Consider the following 18,484-nt stretch of genomic DNA (forward strand, 5'->3'; position numbering starts at 1 on the left):
GCCTAAATCAATTTTAAGCTATGGTTAAAGCAATTGTTGTCAGAGAAAGGGGCTAGGTAGTCAATTCAGTTTTCTCATCTGAAATGGGGACACTACCATCTTCCATTTATCTTGTGAAAGAATCAAGAGGCACAGAAAAGGAAATCAGTTAAGAATATTAAGTACAGAATGACAGAGGAAGACACATGGTTATTTGTAAGTGCGGGAGAGAGGTGGACATTACAGAAGCTCCTACCGGGGGACACTGAAATAGATGAGGATGTCTAGTCTACACTATCCCATGCTAACCCTTCCCAGTAGACCCGTGCTGCTTACCAGCTTTGCTGCAGTCCACCAGGAAAGAACTCTTCTGGCCCACAAAAGCCTTTGAGAGCCCTGCCCCCTTGGAGGTCACCTTGCTGGCATCTGAGGATGACTTGGGGATGGCACTATAGCAGGTTTCCGTTGAGGACCTGGTCACTGACTCCACCAAGATGGATGAGGTCTCATTGGTTGAGCCTGGGCTGACAAGACGCTGGCCTAGAACATGGGAAAGAGGGAAGTATGAATGGCTGGACCAATGGGTGTTAAGCCAGGAGACAAGTGTATCCCTTGCAAAAGCCCTAGAAAAGCTCCAATATATATTTATGGTACAAGGGTTCAAATCTAGAACATTATGCATGCCAGGTGAGCAATCTACCACCAAATATATCCCCAGTTCTTTTTGGGGTTTGTTACCTTTTTTCCCCCTTTTTGACAGGCTCTCAATTAGCCAAGGCTGTTCTTGAATTCCTGATCTTCCAATGGGCTGGGATTCCAGGAGTACACTACTATGTCTGGCTCCCAGCCCTTGTATTATTACTTTTTAAAAGACAGGGTCTAACTATGTAGCACAGGCTGGCCTCAAACTTACAATCTGCCTGCCTCAGCTTTCTGTGGTAGATCTCAGGTATTTATCACCAAGCTATATCCTCTAAATTCTTGGGGTCTCACCAGACAACCAGGTTAAGAAAAGGCTGACAGGATAAAGACCCAGTAGAATCCACATATTCTTGTTTCTGTGAAATACTTTATATAATGCCGTATAAATGGCTGGGAGAACAGAAGTTGATTCTAAGCACAAGAGAGGATGGACTTCCTACCTGAGCTTTGTAATCCTTCTATAATGAGGCCACACCACTTGTGTAACAGAGAATCATGTTGCTCAGAAGGACTTAGCACAACATGTACAGTAGTTACCCAAAGTTTTATTGGTTGGTATTTATTTCAGTGTTTTGAAGAAGGTAGGCTTTATAGAATTCTTTTATTATTACTATTTGTAATAATTAGAAATGTACTATTAGAAATGAGGCTCCAATTATGCAAGTGTATGCCATTCAAATGTGTAAATATTTCTTCTTTTCTGCCAGAGACAGAAAACCACCTAGCAGCATTCCTTTACTTCTTTACTTCCTCACTCAAAGGATATTTTTCCAAGTCTGGAACACACTGGATTCAGACATAATATTTTTTATTTAAAAAAAAGATTTATTGATTTAATGTGTATGTGCAAGTGACTGTGTGAGCTTACGTGCACCATGAGCAAGTACCTATGGAGGTCAGAGGACAGTGTTAGAATTTCTGGACTAGACAGTTGTTGTCAGCTGACATGGGTGCTGGGATCCCAGCCCAGGTCCTAGACAGGAGCAATATATGCTTTTAAACACCGAGTCACTTCTCTAGGCCCACACTATTTCCTTCCTTCCTTCCTTCCTTCCTTGAATTTTAAAACAAGTTCATTGAAGAGTATTCTTAAGAAGGCTCTCACTTTTGATTTGTCATAAAAAAGGTTACATTTCTTTATGCTGCATACTAAATAAAGAACAGAGTTACTTGTTTCCCTCTGCAGAACCCCTGGGTAATATAGCACAGGGTTGTTATTTATACATTGTGAGAACAAATTTAAAAAATTCTCTTCCATGTGTCTCTTCAAAAAGCAATGAAAATAGCAGAAGATGGCATACTACACACACACACACACACACACACACACACACACACACACACACACACTCATACTATACTCTACTGCATCTCTACTCATTCCACAGTATTGGAGCTGGTATTCTTGCTCTCTTTTTACCATGACAAGTTACTATTTTCAATTTATCTGCTTTAATAAGTTCTGTCACCTCTCTAAATTCAACACCATTTAATACAAAAGTCCACACATTATCTATATGTATTTAGAATCTATATGTATTTAGAGAACACTTGAAATCAACTGTTCCTGACCCTCTGAGACAATGCTGAATTCATAGCTCAATCAAACTGAAGAAGGCCTTGAAGGGCAGGGTCTGCTGAGTTGGAGAACCTCACAGCTCTCGTGAAGTCTGTTCCCCAAAGTGAATTTCTCTAATGTCCTGGCTTAAGAGGAAGCAATTCCTTTTTTCTTCAAGGCTCTTATTGATATCCAGAGGAAGAGTGCTTCTGCCCCAGTGCTCACAGAGCTGGGCAGTGTACCTGCTGCCCATGTACCATTTTTTTACATTCAGGATGTGGACTCAACTTTACATTCAGGATGTGGACTCAACATATCTAAAAAATCACCTGCAGTTGCTCTGGTAATTTGACAAGACCTGCTCTGCAGGGCAGAAGGATAAAACCAAAAGTGGCTCATCATTACCTGTCACCTTGGCCTTGAATGGACTGCGCACGATGTGGTTGGGCCCACCATATTTGACACCAATCAGGTAGTTTCCAGGGGCCATGGGAGTGTACATGACTTTGTACCCTTCTGGGGTTTCCTGGCAATCCATTTTGACCTTGGATGGTCCTTCAATGGTGACAGATAATGTCCCTGGGCCTGCCTGAGTGGTGTTGATGAAGAATTCTGACTGGATACCTGGGAGAGAGGAAGTGTGATATATGGATGGTTTGTAGGGATGAGGGGTATTTCCTGGAGAGTGACGCATGGTGAGACACACACACTTGCCCACATTAAGTGCTTGCCATGGTAGCACGGAAAACAAGTGGCACTACTCTGAGTTCCTGGCACAGAGAAGCACAGGCTATGGAGGTGCAGTTCCCTTGCCCAGGCTAGGTCAAAAGTGTGGCTGAAATTTTGCCCACTAGCACCAATTGCCTGGATAGTACTATTGTCTCTGGAAATGTGGCTGAGAGTGAGGAATCTGAGTTGTCACTGTGAGGCTCAAGTCCTGCCCCAGGCAACAGAGCCCAGCTTTTGTTTCTAGCCCAGCTTTTGTTTCCTTCTGGGTGGATAAGGCTGAGGAAATCCAGTCTCTCCTCCCTTTCTCCTCATCCTAGACATTGTGCTGAATCCTAGGGCTAGTGTCTAGAGTTGTCAGTCCACTTATTTTGCCATGAATACTAGTAATAAGAGAAGGAACTAAGCATAAACAGCAACTCTACTGACTGAACACAACACGCAGTCATAGTGTTTCTTTTTCCACATGGTGTTCAGGCCAAGGTGCATTACCAGAAAGTGGTGTGCTGCATCCAAAGCCATCTGTGCATAACTGTGTGTCTAGGCCCAAGAAGTCACTATATAGTGGTGGGGAGAGGCAGATGGGAGGGTAGATGAGAAGACTGACACACACAGATCAGCAGTCACATACACCCTACTTGCAGCCTTGAGACACCTGACCATTCAGACATTCTATCTTGCAACAAAAGAGAAGGCAAAGAGAACATCAACTATTGAACCAGCTTGGGTCCCGTTTTATCCCCTGTGCCTGTAGCCTCCTTCCAGTCCAGAGGGGCACTAGGTAGTCAAGTGGGAGCAGCTGGGGTGTCAGAGACCAGCTTCTGTGCACTAGAAGCCCTTTAGGGGGTGCTCTAGTGCAACATTCTCTAGCAGCATTTACCTTCTGCCAGAGCCCCAGACGCCAACCCAGCTGGGAAATATTTTGGTTTAACTGCAGTTCCTGGGCCAGAGAAAGAATTATTGTTCTGGTTATCAATAAGACAAAGGAAATGTTATGGTGTGACCCCCAAACATAAGCCAGCTGTTTCTGGAAGTTCCTGTGGTTGCTGTCCCAAAGTCTTCCTACTATCCCACCTTAACTCTGAGAAGCCCCTCCCCCATCTCCAGCAGCTGCTGTGGAGGCTGGAGGTTGTGTGGAGAAGCAGGCTATGAGCCACAAATGGGCAGTGTGTCCAGGAAGTGACTGCAAGACGGTGAGAACAATGTATTGAAGGTGAAGTTGAAAAGACTTGGCTGTCCTTTTAATCACTCAAGAGCCTGAATATGCAGTGTTGAAGTGGAGAAAGGGGAAATTAGGAATTAAAAATCAAGAACTAAACTGGGTGGTGGCAGTGCAGGCCTTTACTTCCAGTACTTGGGAGGCAGAGTCAGGCAGGCCAGCCTGGTCTACGGAGCAAGTTCCAGGACAGACTCCAAAGTATACAGAGAAAACCTGTCTCAAAAAAACAAAAAGAAAAAGTCAAGAACTACCTGGTGTTCACTTCCTCTAACAGTTGGAACAAGCCTATGAGGTAGGCAAGTGACCCACCCACCACCACTTTGCTCACCCACAGCTGGGGCTTATCAGAAGAACGACTTAGATGTGATATCTAACCATTTTCTTGCTAAGGACTGGCCTAAGAGAAGACAGGAGGAGAGAGAAAAACTCACATGCAGACATACAATATGTGATGTGATATTTGTGCATGGTGATGGTCCTCATTCCCATGCTGACTCTCACGGCTGCTGCAAAGAGCACCAAACTCTGTGGTCCAAATCCAGGCCTTTGTCTGAAGCCTGGCCACAGACACAGGACTTCTTGCTTTCCTCTAGTCTAGACATGGCGTCCTTTACCAGCCACACAGATCCTTTGTTTATATTTGTTTTTGTTTTTTTTCGAGACAGGGTTTCTTTGTGTAGCCTAGGCTGTCCTGAAACTTACTCTGTAGACCAGTCTGGCCTTGAACTCTTGGATATCAACCTGCCTCTGCCTCCTGAGTGCTGGGATTAAAAGCGTGAGCCATCACCGCCTGGCCTTGCAGAACCTTTTTTGAAAGTTCTTTTCATGCTGCATCATCTCTGGATGGATATTTGGGGAAAGCCTGGGGCAGGCAGGCCAGAAAACAAACAAGATGCCCTCTTTGTGCACAGAGCAATATTTATGAAGGGTGGAAGTGGGTGACCTCTGGGCCTTTTCTCTGGCTGGGAGCGTCTCTGTAAGACCAGCTCCTTGGCAGCCACACTGCCAGAGCACAGCCTGATATCTGAGCTCCAAAAGGGTGAGAAATACCAAGAGGAAGTAGTGGAAAGTGGTGAAAGCAGCAGCCAGCAGGGGATCGGATGGCTCCTGGCTGGAATGGCAGGCTCTGAGGCCGCTGTGGGCAAGGCCAAGGCCAAGGCCTGCTGTCTGCTCTATATCGGCGGGGGGGGGGGGGGGGGGGGCTCTCAGACTTCAAGACCACAGACCTGGGGCTGACCCCCTGGGTTCTATGACCTCCTAGCTGAGTGGCTCTGGAGAGAGCAGGATCACTTTGTCTCACTCTCCAATCTGCAAAGTAGATCTTATCCAAGGGCAAGGTACTGGCTCAGAGTGAAGTAGGGAGTCAGGCTGGGAGTGCCAAGGGCATCTGGCAGCAGGCCAATCTACTGGCCACTCCTAACTTGGGCAGGGCTCCTCTACCACTTAGGCGACACTCACTCCAGGGCTGGGTTTGCTGTCACTGTAGCAAACCATCCTCAGTGCATGGGGAATATAATCTATTCTGTCCCAACCTGCAGCATGGCAAGGGGGCTGGAAGACCAAGGGGGCACTGAGAAACCAGGATTTTCCCAAGAAGCTCCAAGTAACAGCAAATAGAAGTGGTATCCTGTTGAGTCCACACTGTGGACTTCCTCTACAGATGCTTACAAGGACAGAGTCCTTATTATCCCTAGTGCTGATATGATAGACCGAGCTGAGGCCTATCTCAAGCTGACCACATAAGTGGCCTTTGGTTCAAATTATTTCAATCAGCAAGTAGAAAAGATCATGCAGAAAGATCTTTCTGATGTTCAGTGAAAAGGTGAGTTACCCTTTCAGTGAGGTAACTTCCACAAAATTAAAGTTGAGTTAGGAATTTGTCTGTTAAGGAATCAACTATGTGGTCGAACTGGCCACTCAGCACCATGTCAGCCCAGGAACAGGCAGCAAGTGGGAAAGCCTCCGCAACTCGGCGACTGGCTAGTGACGATCACACCTATAGAAGGGGGCAGAACAGATCTATAAAGTGAGGACTCCTGCACCATCAGCCTTTTCACCTCAGGAGACAGGCTGTGGGAGAGCTCAGGCTGCTTCAGTGCTGGGAGCAGGCTGCTGTAAGCCCAGGAGCTGCACCACAATTCTGTGCAAAAAACCCCCTCAAAGTTAAGGACACTGGGCTGTCACCATCCTGCCCTTAAGGCTGAGGAACTTGTTGAAGAAAGATATCTGGGCTACAATAAACAGTAACGAGGTGTAACAATACAGGCCTTGCTCTGGATTTATCCTGGTTTAAATAATGGGTTTCCAAAGCCCACCTAAGTGCACACCGGCATTTTCCCAAGGAGAGAGCACAGAAGGCCACCAGGGGCTGAAGGTGTCTACCCCAGCTTTGCTCTAGGGCTTCTCCAGTAACAAGCAGAGCAGTGTTCCTTACCTGTCGTGCCCCCCTCGAGCCCAGCACCATAGGCTGACACTAGAGCAGGATTCCCAGCTTGGCCAGGCTCTCCAACACGCACTTTGAAAGGGCTCCCAACCACGTGGCTCCCATTGAACTTAACATCGATTGTGTGGATGCCGTTCTCATGCGGGATGAAGCGAACAGCATACTTATCTGGAAGGAGAAGAGACACAAGGTAAATGTGGGTGGTAAGCAGCCTGGAGTTAAGTGAGGACACAGAATTGCAAGTCAACCTGAGCTGGCCAGTGTTGAATCATTTAAAGACTCTGTTCTGCTGGGTGCCTGGAAGCCAACATACAGATTTCAAGGCCAGTTAGACTTACTTGTGTCTCCCTAATCAGTCCTTTGGGAAATGTTTTGAATCTCCAATTCACAACATTCATCAGAACACTGAGGCCCCTGCTTCACAATCTGCTCTTTATGAAAAGCTCACTTCTCACCACGTTTCCCTATTTGGCTCCTTGAAGGGAAAAATACAGTTCCAACTGGCATTAAGGCTCTGTAATTAAGCTCGAGACAAGCAACTGTCAGCAACAGAAACCGTCAGGCTGTTCTGTTTTGGGTCACCACATGTGTCAAGATCATCTGTCAACAGATGAGTGCCTAGACTGGCCTTGCATGCCATAGCATGTGGCTTCTTCGAACCAGTTAGTCTCTGCTTCCATGAACTCCTTAAGAACCCATGGCCATCAATGCTCTACCCAGACTCACTTTTGTTTCTCTGGTACTCTCCACAAAGGAATGTTCTAGACAGACCTACCTACCCATATCTTTCAGCACTGCACTTCCCCAAGCATTTCCCAACTGAGTGCCCACCCTCCTTCCTTAAAGCCAAAATGTTTCAGGGGAAGTGAACCCCACCCCAATGTCCAGATGTGGTCTTTAACAGGATGGGGAAAATTCTTTCCCCAAGGTAAATCAATTCATTTCTTTAGTCATAGGAAGTGACTCAGGAATGGGCATGTGTCCAGTACACTGAGACAGGAGAAGAGGCCTGCTGGAGACTTATAGATTTCTTGCCTCTTGAGACTTCTGAAAATGAATCCTGAGAAGATGTCTCTTGACTGATATGGTATAAAAATGAAACAGCAGGTGCTGCTGTAACCATCTTGCCACAAAAAGGTCAAGAAGCCTTGAAATGAAGGAAGAGTAAGGGAGGCTCTGATTTCAAAAAAGGAAAACAAAGCAAAGCAAACAAGGCACAACAAAAATCTTTGGAAACCTTGAGAACGCCCACTAGTGACTGTTAAAATCTACCAGACCCTGAACTCGGCAGTTATATGAATCAATGGGCCTCATTACTACATGTGTTGAGTTGGGTATTCTATAATTGTAATGAATAACTCCCCAACGATGGCATGCCAGTAATGATCTTAGATATCACTAGGACTACAGAGGCTGCCTGGGCCAAGGAAAATTTCAATTTCTGCTGAGCTCAATGCCATGGACATCTAATTGATAAGTATTGGATTCCTGGTTACTGAGTCTTTCTCAGGTGCGGGGTTAGGAGAGGGCAGCTCCGGGAAAGATCCTCAACACTAATAAACACCACCACCTGATTATCTGACACTCCAAGTAAGAAAGAGACCCTGATCAACTCCTGTGCACCCTCTAGCCAGGTATCCTCAGTTCTGCTAACTGTATGGGCACCTTTGTACCCACGCACCCAGAACACCACATTTGTGTGTGTGGTCTGGAGGCTGGAGGTTGACACTGGGTATCTTCTTCAGTGACTCTTCATCTCATTTTTTTGAGATAGGTTCTTTTACTGAACCTGGAGCTCACTAATGTTGTTAGACTGGCTGGCTAGCAAAAGCCTCTTGTCTCTGCTCCCCACCCCCATCCCATCACAGCTGTATGCCTGGTGGAATCAAACTCAGGTCCCTATGCTTGTACTTTACTAAGTGAACCATCTCCCTCATCCTTACATGCTGCCTTTCAAAATTCACTCTCAAACCCTAGGGCCAAGTGGTCACCAAGTGCTAAGGATCTGTACCTTTGGGGCTGCTGTTTCATTCTGCTTTCTCAAGGGCAGTATGGGAGCCCATTTTTGGGTTCCTCATGGCTTTACCCAGCATGTCCACATAGAGGATGATTAGGACCACAGGCCTGAGTGCAGGTGTCTGAAATGGTCTGCACTTGGCTGTGCTGGGGGTGAGGTCTTTTGCTCCACCCCTTGGCGTCTATAAATACCCTGGGGCAGAAACAGTTGGGGCCCGTTGGAAAAGGTTCCAGGCCCTCTCGAGGCTATCCTTTATTTTCTATCTGTTTATCTCTGCAAGATTCACCAAAATAAATCCTTCTATCTAAATTTCATGCTGCTCACACTCAAGAAAACTCTGGGGAGCTGTGGGGTTGGTGGGTAAATGCCCCACAGGGCAGCAGCTCAATTTGCCAGCCAGATGTTCTAACACATTCTCTATGATGCAGCCTAATGTTAGCCAAGACATGGTCAAGGTACCCCTCTCCCAACATTTGTTTCAGAGGGAGAGAAACGTATAGCTGTTAAAGGGCCCTAGCAGGCCTGGCCCTTCCTCCTTCCCTCTCCCTTGTAAATCATAGATTACATCCCTAAAGCTAGCTATCAAGATCTACTACCTTATTGGGACACTTTATGTCAGACTCATTCGTGAGGATGAGTACCAAAGTCCAGCAATCAAAAGCCTGCTTTTGCTCACCTAATTAACATGCACAATCAAAATATACCACCATATCTTACCCCATTCTAACATAGATCTTCCCTTTTTTTCTTTTCTTAAAAATTATACCTACAAGGTCATTTGCTATAGTTTTTCTGCCTAAGTCAGAAAGCAGCCACTTGATCTTTTCTTCCCCACTTAATAAAGGATCTCTCTGTGAAAACGGGTGTGTGGGTGTGGTTTGTGTGTGATCCAGGAGGGAGCCCTGTGTGGGGTGGGGTCCTTCAGCTGTTCACTTATGCTCTAGATTTCCATCCTCATTGGATGCAGGTGAGCACACAGCAAATGCCCAACAGCAGTAGCTGTCATCAAAGACCATGTTGAATGAAGCCCTCCTGACCTTGTGAAAGCAAAGAGCGTCTCGTGTCTACTCACATCCCTACCATCTGCTTCTTGGTTTTCCTATGGTATCACTTAGGGGTGTCTCCAATCTGCAGGTTTTTACCTCATTATGACTAATTTTGGCTAGAACTAATTCCCCTCCCCCCCCCTTTTTTTTTGTTTTAACCATTTATTTATTATGTATACAGTGCTCTGCCTGCATGTATGCCTGCAGGCCAGAAGAGGGCACCAGATCTCATTGAAGATGGTTGTGAGTCACCAAGTGGTTACTGGGAATTGAACTCAGGATCTCCAGAAGAGCAGCCAGTGCTCTTAACCTCTGAGCCATCTCTCCAACCACTAGTTGCTTTTTTTTTTTTTTAACTGCTTTTTGTTTGTTTTTATTTTTGTTTTGAGATAGAGCCTTACTATGTAGCCCTGGCTGGCCTTGAACTTGAAGTTTTCTTGCTTCAGATTTTCAAATATTAAGAATATAGGTACATACTAACATGAGTAGTATTTTGAGGGTAGAATTGTATATTAACTAGCTTTACCTTCCTGCCAAATCTCTAACATATAATAAATGTTCATTGACAAAATAGCCTCTTTAAAGTTGATTGACATCAGAGAGCCCCATAAATCTGAGGTATCAAGCCCTAGGGACCTATATTCTCTTGGAGTAAGACAAAATATCCTTTCTTATGCCATAAAGTCAACAATACAATAAAACTGTATGGTTTTGCTAAAATACAATTGAAAATTGTTATTGTCATGTAAAGGGAATCTGATAAAAGTAACAGAAAATAAAGGAGAACTTGTTTAAAGAAAGGAGAGAAGAAGGGCACTAATGTCACAAGACAAGAGTCTGTATTCCTGGCAATGTGTCCACCCTATTTTATGAATGAGGTCTAGCAGCAGCAGAAAGGATCTGAAGGCTCTGGCAGTTTGATGGCTGGAGAGTCCTGCCCTAGGAGGCACAGTGGTAGGAAGTTCTGCCGGAAACACTGATGTTGAGACCCCCATGCCAGCCCTGATGCTTACCTGGCTCTAGTTCAGACACGTGGCATTCTTCCACCGCTCCTGAGGGACTATGCACCTTTGCATCAATCTTTCCTTTTGCACCATTCAACCTTATAGCAAAGGATGCTGGCTGGTTAACTTTTAATCCTGATTCCTGAGAATTTAATAAATAAATTAATAAATGGCAACTGGTTCCTGCTCAGAAGCACACACACTGACCCAAAGTAGGGCTCCAGGTGGGAATTCTCATGTTGTAGGCTCAGAATACTCTCCCAAACACTTGGCAATGAAACTGGGCTGCTGATGCTTCTACATTTCTACTAGTAAACAGAAACACACACTGCATGCTTATATTAAAAACATTCAGGGTGGGAGAGATGGTTCTGAGATTGGAGACTTGAGACACTCCAGTCCAAAACACTCAGGTCTTTCCTGCTAAGTCGTCACCCCCCCCCCCAACATCATCAGATTCCTTTTTAGGAGGAGTCTGGGAACAGGTTTCATGACATGAGCCAAACAAATACTATGTTTGCTTTTTTTGTTATTATTTTTTAAGTCAAGGGCAGGAATGGGCAGCACTTTTGATACATGTATAAAGGGCTACATGTATAAATTAGGCTGCACTTGGAGTAACTACTTTTTCTTAGTAATAAAACAAAGTTGTTAAATCTGAGTCTCAATTTCCTTGCTTGTAAAATGCACAAACTAACTGGTCCTATTTCAGGGAACTATTATGAAGAGCACATGAAATTATGATAAAGACTCAGCCCAGGGCCTGGCCCATACATGAGAAGACTCCAAAAATGTCAGCACATTGTTAAATATGTATTTAGAAGTTGCCTCTGCTCCACAAAAATGCAAATCCAAAATGTGTGGCCTTTGTTCTTTCCTGGGTCGGCTTCACTTTCATCCTGTCTTAGAAAGTATACATTCTTGGAAGAATGGCTTAAGCACTAGGTACTTAAAACAAAGCAACATTTTTTTTATTATGATTGGCCCATGCTATCCAGGAAAGGTTTTTATATGCTCCAGTTTTGGCTTGAACTTGCTAGAACAGCCAGTCATTCCTCAGATGCAGTAGGACTCACACTTAGTATGTAAAGGAGTCATCCAGAACACAATTAAACGAAGATTCTGACAATGTTTCAAGAAATACCATGAGGAGGTTGAACACTGGTCCGAGCAGGCCCTAACAACACTATGTCCCATGGGTTAGTCCCTACCCTCAGGCCAAAACACATCAACTTAAAGCACTTTAAATTATATGACAAAAATTCAGTTTCTCTAGCATCTTAATTCAGCAGCCACATGTGGCAAGTGACTATTAAACTACACTGTGGAGATGTGGAGTATGCAGAGTGTTCTATGAACTCTGCTGTCTGGAGGTTATAGCCTAGGGAGAGCAGACATAATACAAACTTAAGGATTCTTTAATTTCCAGATCACCCCTACACTCTCTCCTTCCCAGCCAACTCCACTTTTCTACAAAGTCTAAAACGCCAGATAAAACAAAACATGTTTCTCACGTCTAACCAGTACCAGATGTTGTTCAGGCCTCCGCTGAGGCCCTGATAAATAATTTACATATCCCTCGGCATGGAGTGACTACATACTTACTGAAATACTTTGAGCAAACTGTGACAGGAAGGCTTAGAAGAAGTTTGCAGGAGAGGACTGCTCAGAACCAGCTTTTGAGAAGTCGTCTTTGTTACCTGAGTCTGTTGCCACTTAATCCTCAAGAGGGAGATAAATGCCTCTGAAGCTCTGAAAAGAGATCTTCAGATGCAGCGGGGCAGCTCTCTGCCCTCAACAAATGCTGTGTTTATCTCCCTCTATAGGTTTTAGTTAAGTCGGCCACAAAAGAAACTCCTGTTAAGAAGCCTTTAAATGAAACACAAGAAAGACATCTACACCACAGCGACCAGTTAGGACCTCTGGGGCTCTCCAGTTGAGACCTCATTCATCAATCTGTAGACTGGGATTCTGGTGTGGCTTCTATCTGGGTCTCTAACTAGCAGTAGTCCAAGTTTCTCAGCCAGCATAAGATTGGAATCTCTCTTGAATGTAAACCAAAAGTGCAACTAGTTGCTCTATGACACATTCCAAATGCAAGATTGGATTTTAACCAATTCTAAAAATACTTATTTTTAAGAACTGGGATAACTAAAGCTATTTAGAAACACCATTAACTAAAACTAAATTTGGGTATTCTGGTGTTACTCTACAACCTACTTGCTTCTCTTAATTCAAACAAGTTCAGTGTCTTGAGCTCCAGTGATTCTCAATTTGGCCCTGGTAATAATGTAACCCTGTGTGTGTGTGTGTGTGTCTGTTAGCATGTACACCTGCTGCCATTGTAGTAGACTGGACACTCAGGTATCTCCACATTAGTGGTGGTGAGACTGAAGCGAAGTGCAGTCACAATCACAGGGGAGCAGGATTTTGGGGACAGAGATCTCACTCTGCCACCTCATACTAGGTGGTTCCTCACTAGAATCACTCTGTACCATCTTTAAAATTAGGTCAAAGCCGGGCGGTGGTGGCGCACGCCTTTAATCCCAGCACTCGGGAGGCAGAGCCAGGCGGATCTCTGTGAGTTTGAGGCCAGCCTGGGCTACCAAGTGAGCTCCAGGAAAGGCGCAAAGCTGCGCAGAGAAACCCTGTCTTGAAAAACCAAAAACCAAAAACCAAAAACCAAAAAAAAAAAAAAAAAAAAAATAGGTCAAGAGAAGCTGCCTATCAGGGTGCTGCAAGGCTTTACTGAAGTAACACTGAGAAAGTTCTCAGCATAGTTCCTCATACACTTATCATAAACAAAGCACCCTAATTAAAAAAAAATGCAGTTAACTTTAGGAAAGGAAGCCAACAATCATTATAGCTAAAAATCACTAGACTGTGAACATTATCTGTTCTGTTCTGAAAGCCCTCCTGCTCCCTTAACCAATGATTCACAGGCTTCCTTTGTTTCTCTTGAATACATATTTATAAGCAAACTTGTCCCTGAGTGGTAAGGTGTATTGTTCACCAAGTCTGTGCTTGCTCAAACTGTCTTTTGTCCTGAGGGCATAAGGAGGTGACCCTGCCACAGGACTACTACCATATGACTGGCAACATCTGGTGCCAACTGTCAATAAGGGTTTAGACCCCAACAGAGGGTTAAAGTGGCCTCAGGAGTCCCGGAGCCTCACTGGTCGGCCTGTGGCCAAGGAGATGGATGCTTCCTTGCGTCTCACCTGAAGGCTCATAACAGTGAGGCATCGGGCGTCGTCTGAGGGTGCGATGATGGGTACCAGGTAGGGGCTGTCGGGGATGTGCTCATCGTTGAACTTGATAGACACCTCGTAGTTACCTGTTGGGATAGGAAAGCCCCACCATTTCAGAAAGGTATTTCCATAGTGGCCACTGGCTTAAGCTGGGCTCAAATGTCTTCAGAGACTAGCACTCCTGAGGCTACAGTTGACTGGCTGATAGAGGGTCACCTGGCTAACACTGAGGCAGTAGGATTTTTTTAGTTGGGTAAGGTCAGAGATTCTTGACCGGAGTCCACAGGGTCGGCTGTGTATAAGATCTCAGAGACCCAGGAGCTTGAATAGGAAAAGCAGCAGCATCCATATTTTCACTAATCTCTAACTGAAAGGATTTGTCATCAGAAATAAAAACTAGAAAACACAGTACACGAGAAGTACCTGTGCCTTTTATCGCCAATATTATACATTATATATCAAGATGTTTTCATTCCATTTTAATCATTATAGCTATCTTGACATTATCACTTACACTCATCACTACTTTGCAGTTAAGATCAATGTACCTTCACCAAATTTTATAGTTTAGCATATTTATTAAGTCATGTAGATTTCACTACTATGTATTTGATAACTATATTTTAATATAGTTTTATTTATTTGAGACAAGGTTCACTTTGCAGCCCAAGTCAGCCTAGAGCTCACTATATAAGATTCTGGTTGGTTTCACAGTCCTGGCAATCATTTTACCTCAGTCTTCCAGGTGGCACAGGCTGCCACACCTGGGTCCCACAACAGTTAAATAGAATTGATTTCTTTTATGATTTGATGTACTTTATGTTGTGTATGCCAAAAAACTATCTTGAGGACAGGTTTTATCAGATGTCCAAAGGGTCTCAGGCACACAAAAGGTGACAAAGCCTGGGTTCTCAGATGTCAAGGCCACTCTCTTAGAGTAGCCAGGTCCCCTGCAGGCAGAATGGCTGGCTGACTGGTAGACAGAATGAATCATTTGAAAGAAGCAAGCATGGGCGGTGGTGGCGCATGCCTTTAATCCCAGCACTTGGGAGGCAGAGCCAGGCGGATCTCTGTGAGTTCGAAGCCAGCCTGGGCTACCAAGTGAGTTCCAGGAAAGGTACAAAGCTACACAGAGAAACCCTGTCTCGAAAAACCAAAAAACCAAAAATAAATAAATAAAAATAAACAAACAAACAAACAAATAAATAAATAAAAATTAGGGAATGAAAGAAGCAAGCAGAGACCACCAGTAAGACAAGAGATGATGAGAAAGAACAAGGATCCTCCTCTCTTGGAGTCCTGTTTTCTACATTTGAAGTTCTAGAAGGCTCTCCCATGTGCCCCCACATGCAAATGCCTGTTGACCTAACTTGATAAATTTATGATCCTGGCAACTAAACCATCTCCAAGCAAGAAAAACATCCTAAGTCAACCCTTGAGTACATACCAGGTTCTTGGGCAATATAAGACACACCACATGACCCATTTTTATGGTCATCAAATGTAATCTCGGCCTTGCTAGGGCCCTCCACAGCAATGGAGAGGCCTCCAGCACCTGCTTCCCGGGTCCAGATGCTGAACTCGGCTGAGAGCAAAGAAACACCCGGTTAGTGAGAGAGCCTGATAGCCCCTGCCCCTCTTCTAGCTCAGCCAGCAGCACAGGTCCAGACTCCTGCCAGCACTTTCCTTCTGCCCTAGCCCCAAGCAGGTCCAAGGCAAAGGCCACCATTGCAGTTTCTGAAGCACCCCCGACAATCATGAAGTTCATGTGGAATGTGGCAGCAGGGAATACACTCAAACCCAACCAAACCAGAAGAGGATGAGTGTTCAGATTCCCCCATACTTCTTCCCACAGCAGCCATAGCAGGAGGGGACCCCTCAATTAGTTTTGCAGCATTCTACTGTGTTGCACAGAACACCAGTTCTTAAGAAATGCACTGGAAATAGTTACTGCTCTCCTCTTCAGAGACTTAATGTACACTAACGTTAGACTCAGGAAAATCTGTCTAAGCCCATCTGGCTTTGTGTAGGTGAGCAATTCCTAATCTTAGCTTTAAAAGCTAAGGAATGTCCCTTATAGCCACCCACTAGCATTAATCTCTTTAGAGCAATGGATACAGTGTAAACTTACTTGTTGCTAGTTAAGACCTTTCTCAAATTCTTACCTGGGATGCCTGCTTCTCCCCTCTCCAGGCCAGGGCCTCCTGCTCGAACCTTGTGGGCACCCCCTTCACCAAGGGGCCCCACGGTGAACTGGAAGGGGCTTCCTGTTACATGCTGTCCATGGTACTTCACACTGACTGTGTGAACACCCATCTCCTGGGGCACAAATCGGACACAGTGGGAGTTCTTCCCCACAGGCACAATCTCTGCCTCGGTGACATGGCCAGAGGGGCTGGTGACGTGGGCAGACATGTCACTGCTGTTGATTTCTGAGAGTAGAAATTTGGGAGAAGAGAGTTAGGGCAATGGCCTGGGGCCAGGCAGAGCACAGAGGGCAAGCAGAGAAGGGTGAGGCAGGTACAGCCCAGAGGTGTGAGGTGCTTGGACTCCCTTTTGGGCTAGAGGCCTGCCTTCCTGTGGCCAGCATGAAGGGCAGGCCCTACCAGCACTGATAGCCTTCTAGGGACATTAAAGCTTCCTGTCCCATTTAGATATGTCAACAGCTTTCCTGGCTGGAGCCCAGTTACCTCTACATGGCAACTTCAAACTAGGACCTATGCTGGAAGGTACAGTATATAATAAAACCCATGTGTTTCTATGAAAAAGTGATGTGCCATCTGTCATGCATAGACAAGTTCTTCTCTATAGAGAGAAGGTAGAAAACACAACAGCCTTCCTAACTCTCTCTCTTACAGTTTAAAGAATGTATGTATTGTGTATATATGTATGTATATGAGCACATGTGCTATAGTATACATGTAGAAGTCAGAGGACAACTTGGAGTTGTTTCTTTCCTTCCAACATGTGGGTCCAGGGAATCCAACTTAGGTCATCAGGCTTAGTAGCAGGTACCCTTGGCCACTGGGCCATCTGACTGGCCCAAAGAGCCTTCATCTCTTATTGTCAAGCTTTGGTGCTTCTTCCAGGCAGCAAGGTCATATGCATCCAGAGACAAAGTGAACACATGCCAGTCTCAATGGCAAAGGAAGAACCATGCTTGAGCAAAGCTGTCAGCAAACAGAGGTCAAGAGGCCACACTCTCAGAAAAGCAATGCCTTGGGTTACAAGCACCAGGAAGCAATCATGTCTGTTATAAGCTGCTCACATCACATAGACAACTGTGCCTGCACTGGCACGGAGGAGACAAGCGGGTGGCACTGGATGTTGCCATCACCTACAGCCCAAATAAAACTGCACCGTGTAGCAGTTCATGATTCTGTATCCTATGGACAGAGAAAGGAAGAGAGGTTGAGGAGTGGTCATGCCATGCTATGGACCCAATATCCATGCCTCTGCCAAATTCCTCTGGCAAACTCTACCCCACAGAATAATGGCTCTAGAGAGGCACATGGGAGAAAACCCAGATACAATGGGCTAAGTGGAGTCCTCATGATGACTTAGTGCCATTAGGTGGGTCCCCAGCAAGCTCTTCTCCCTCCTTTCACCACATGAGCATACAAGTTGGCCATCTGCAACCCAGAAAAAGGAATCTACTCATGCTAGTTCAATTTGAGGCACAGCTTCTAGAGCTGGGAGAAGTGAATGTCTATTAGTTGTCAAGATATGCTACTTTGTGACTAAGATACCCAGTGTGGCCTGGGTCCCCAGGAACAAATGAACTCTCTCCACTCTAACAGATGAGAGAGGACTGAGTGGATAATGAGGGAGAGTGTCTCCTGCAGACTCCTCTGCTATCAAGTAACTGAAAAGAATGACCAAGAGCCAGAAGAGGCTTAACACAGATGTCCACACTACTCAGAAACCAGTATTCAAGTGAAAGCCCACAAAAAGAAGACAACGGGTAATTTGCAAAATGAAAAGTGGAGAGCAAAGCAAAGTCCACATCATAAGTAATCTTAAGAGACAAGACTAAAATGGTGATACCAGAGTTTCCCAGCAGAATGAAATGAAAGTGCCTCCTGCTGGTGGATGATGGGGAGAAACAGGATCCGATACATTTCTGGAGGACAGTTTACCAAAGCATGGCCATGTCCAAATGCACTGGCCAGCAACCCCTGTCCTGGCCACCCATCTTCCTCCATCTTGAAGCACATGAACTGTGTGCCATCACATTCAAATACCAGTTTAAAAAAGTGATCTTGACTATAGTAAAGAGATGTTAACTATATTTACACTGGACTATGATGTTGTACATGTATAAGAACCCACTGACTACAGCTAAGAAGGGAGGGAAAAGAGAATGTGAAGTGCTGGGAAAGAGCCTCCTTCCTCCTAAGATCAGACATGTGCATCTTGTGCATGTGTATATGTTTTCAGGTGCATATGAGTGGATGCATACATCTGTGTGTGTGTGTGTGTGTGAGAGCACATAGGCCAGAGGATAGTCTTGTTCTGTAGGAGCCATCCACCTTTTTT

At 45.1% G+C, this 18,484-nt stretch overlaps 1 protein-coding gene and 1 long non-coding RNA gene across 4 annotated transcripts in view; one reads left to right on the forward strand and one right to left on the reverse strand.

Moving 5' to 3' along the window:
- Window positions 1-18,484, forward strand: part of LOC143267279 (uncharacterized) — a 67,446-nt gene that overhangs the window by 8,194 nt on the left and 40,768 nt on the right. The window lies entirely within an intron of this gene.
- The window catches only part of Flnb (filamin B), a 153,106-nt gene that overhangs the window by 2,191 nt on the left and 132,431 nt on the right, over window positions 1-18,484 (reverse strand). For all 3 annotated transcript variants that reach the window (XM_006994755.4, XM_076544551.1, XM_006994754.4), the window contains 7 exons: window positions 16,111-16,377; window positions 15,393-15,530; window positions 13,916-14,031; window positions 10,704-10,836; window positions 6,619-6,795; window positions 2,645-2,863; window positions 316-519 (listed from right to left, as the gene is read on the reverse strand). In XM_006994755.4, coding sequence (XP_006994817.1) covers window positions 316-519; window positions 2,645-2,863; window positions 6,619-6,795; window positions 10,704-10,836; window positions 13,916-14,031; window positions 15,393-15,530; window positions 16,111-16,377 — 1,254 coding nt within the window. The remainder of the gene's footprint in view (window positions 1-315; window positions 520-2,644; window positions 2,864-6,618; window positions 6,796-10,703; window positions 10,837-13,915; window positions 14,032-15,392; window positions 15,531-16,110; window positions 16,378-18,484) is intronic.

This window comes from Peromyscus maniculatus, chromosome 9 (assembly GCF_049852395.1).
Source record: "Peromyscus maniculatus bairdii isolate BWxNUB_F1_BW_parent chromosome 9, HU_Pman_BW_mat_3.1, whole genome shotgun sequence".
Lineage (NCBI taxonomy): Eukaryota > Metazoa > Chordata > Mammalia > Rodentia > Cricetidae > Peromyscus > Peromyscus maniculatus.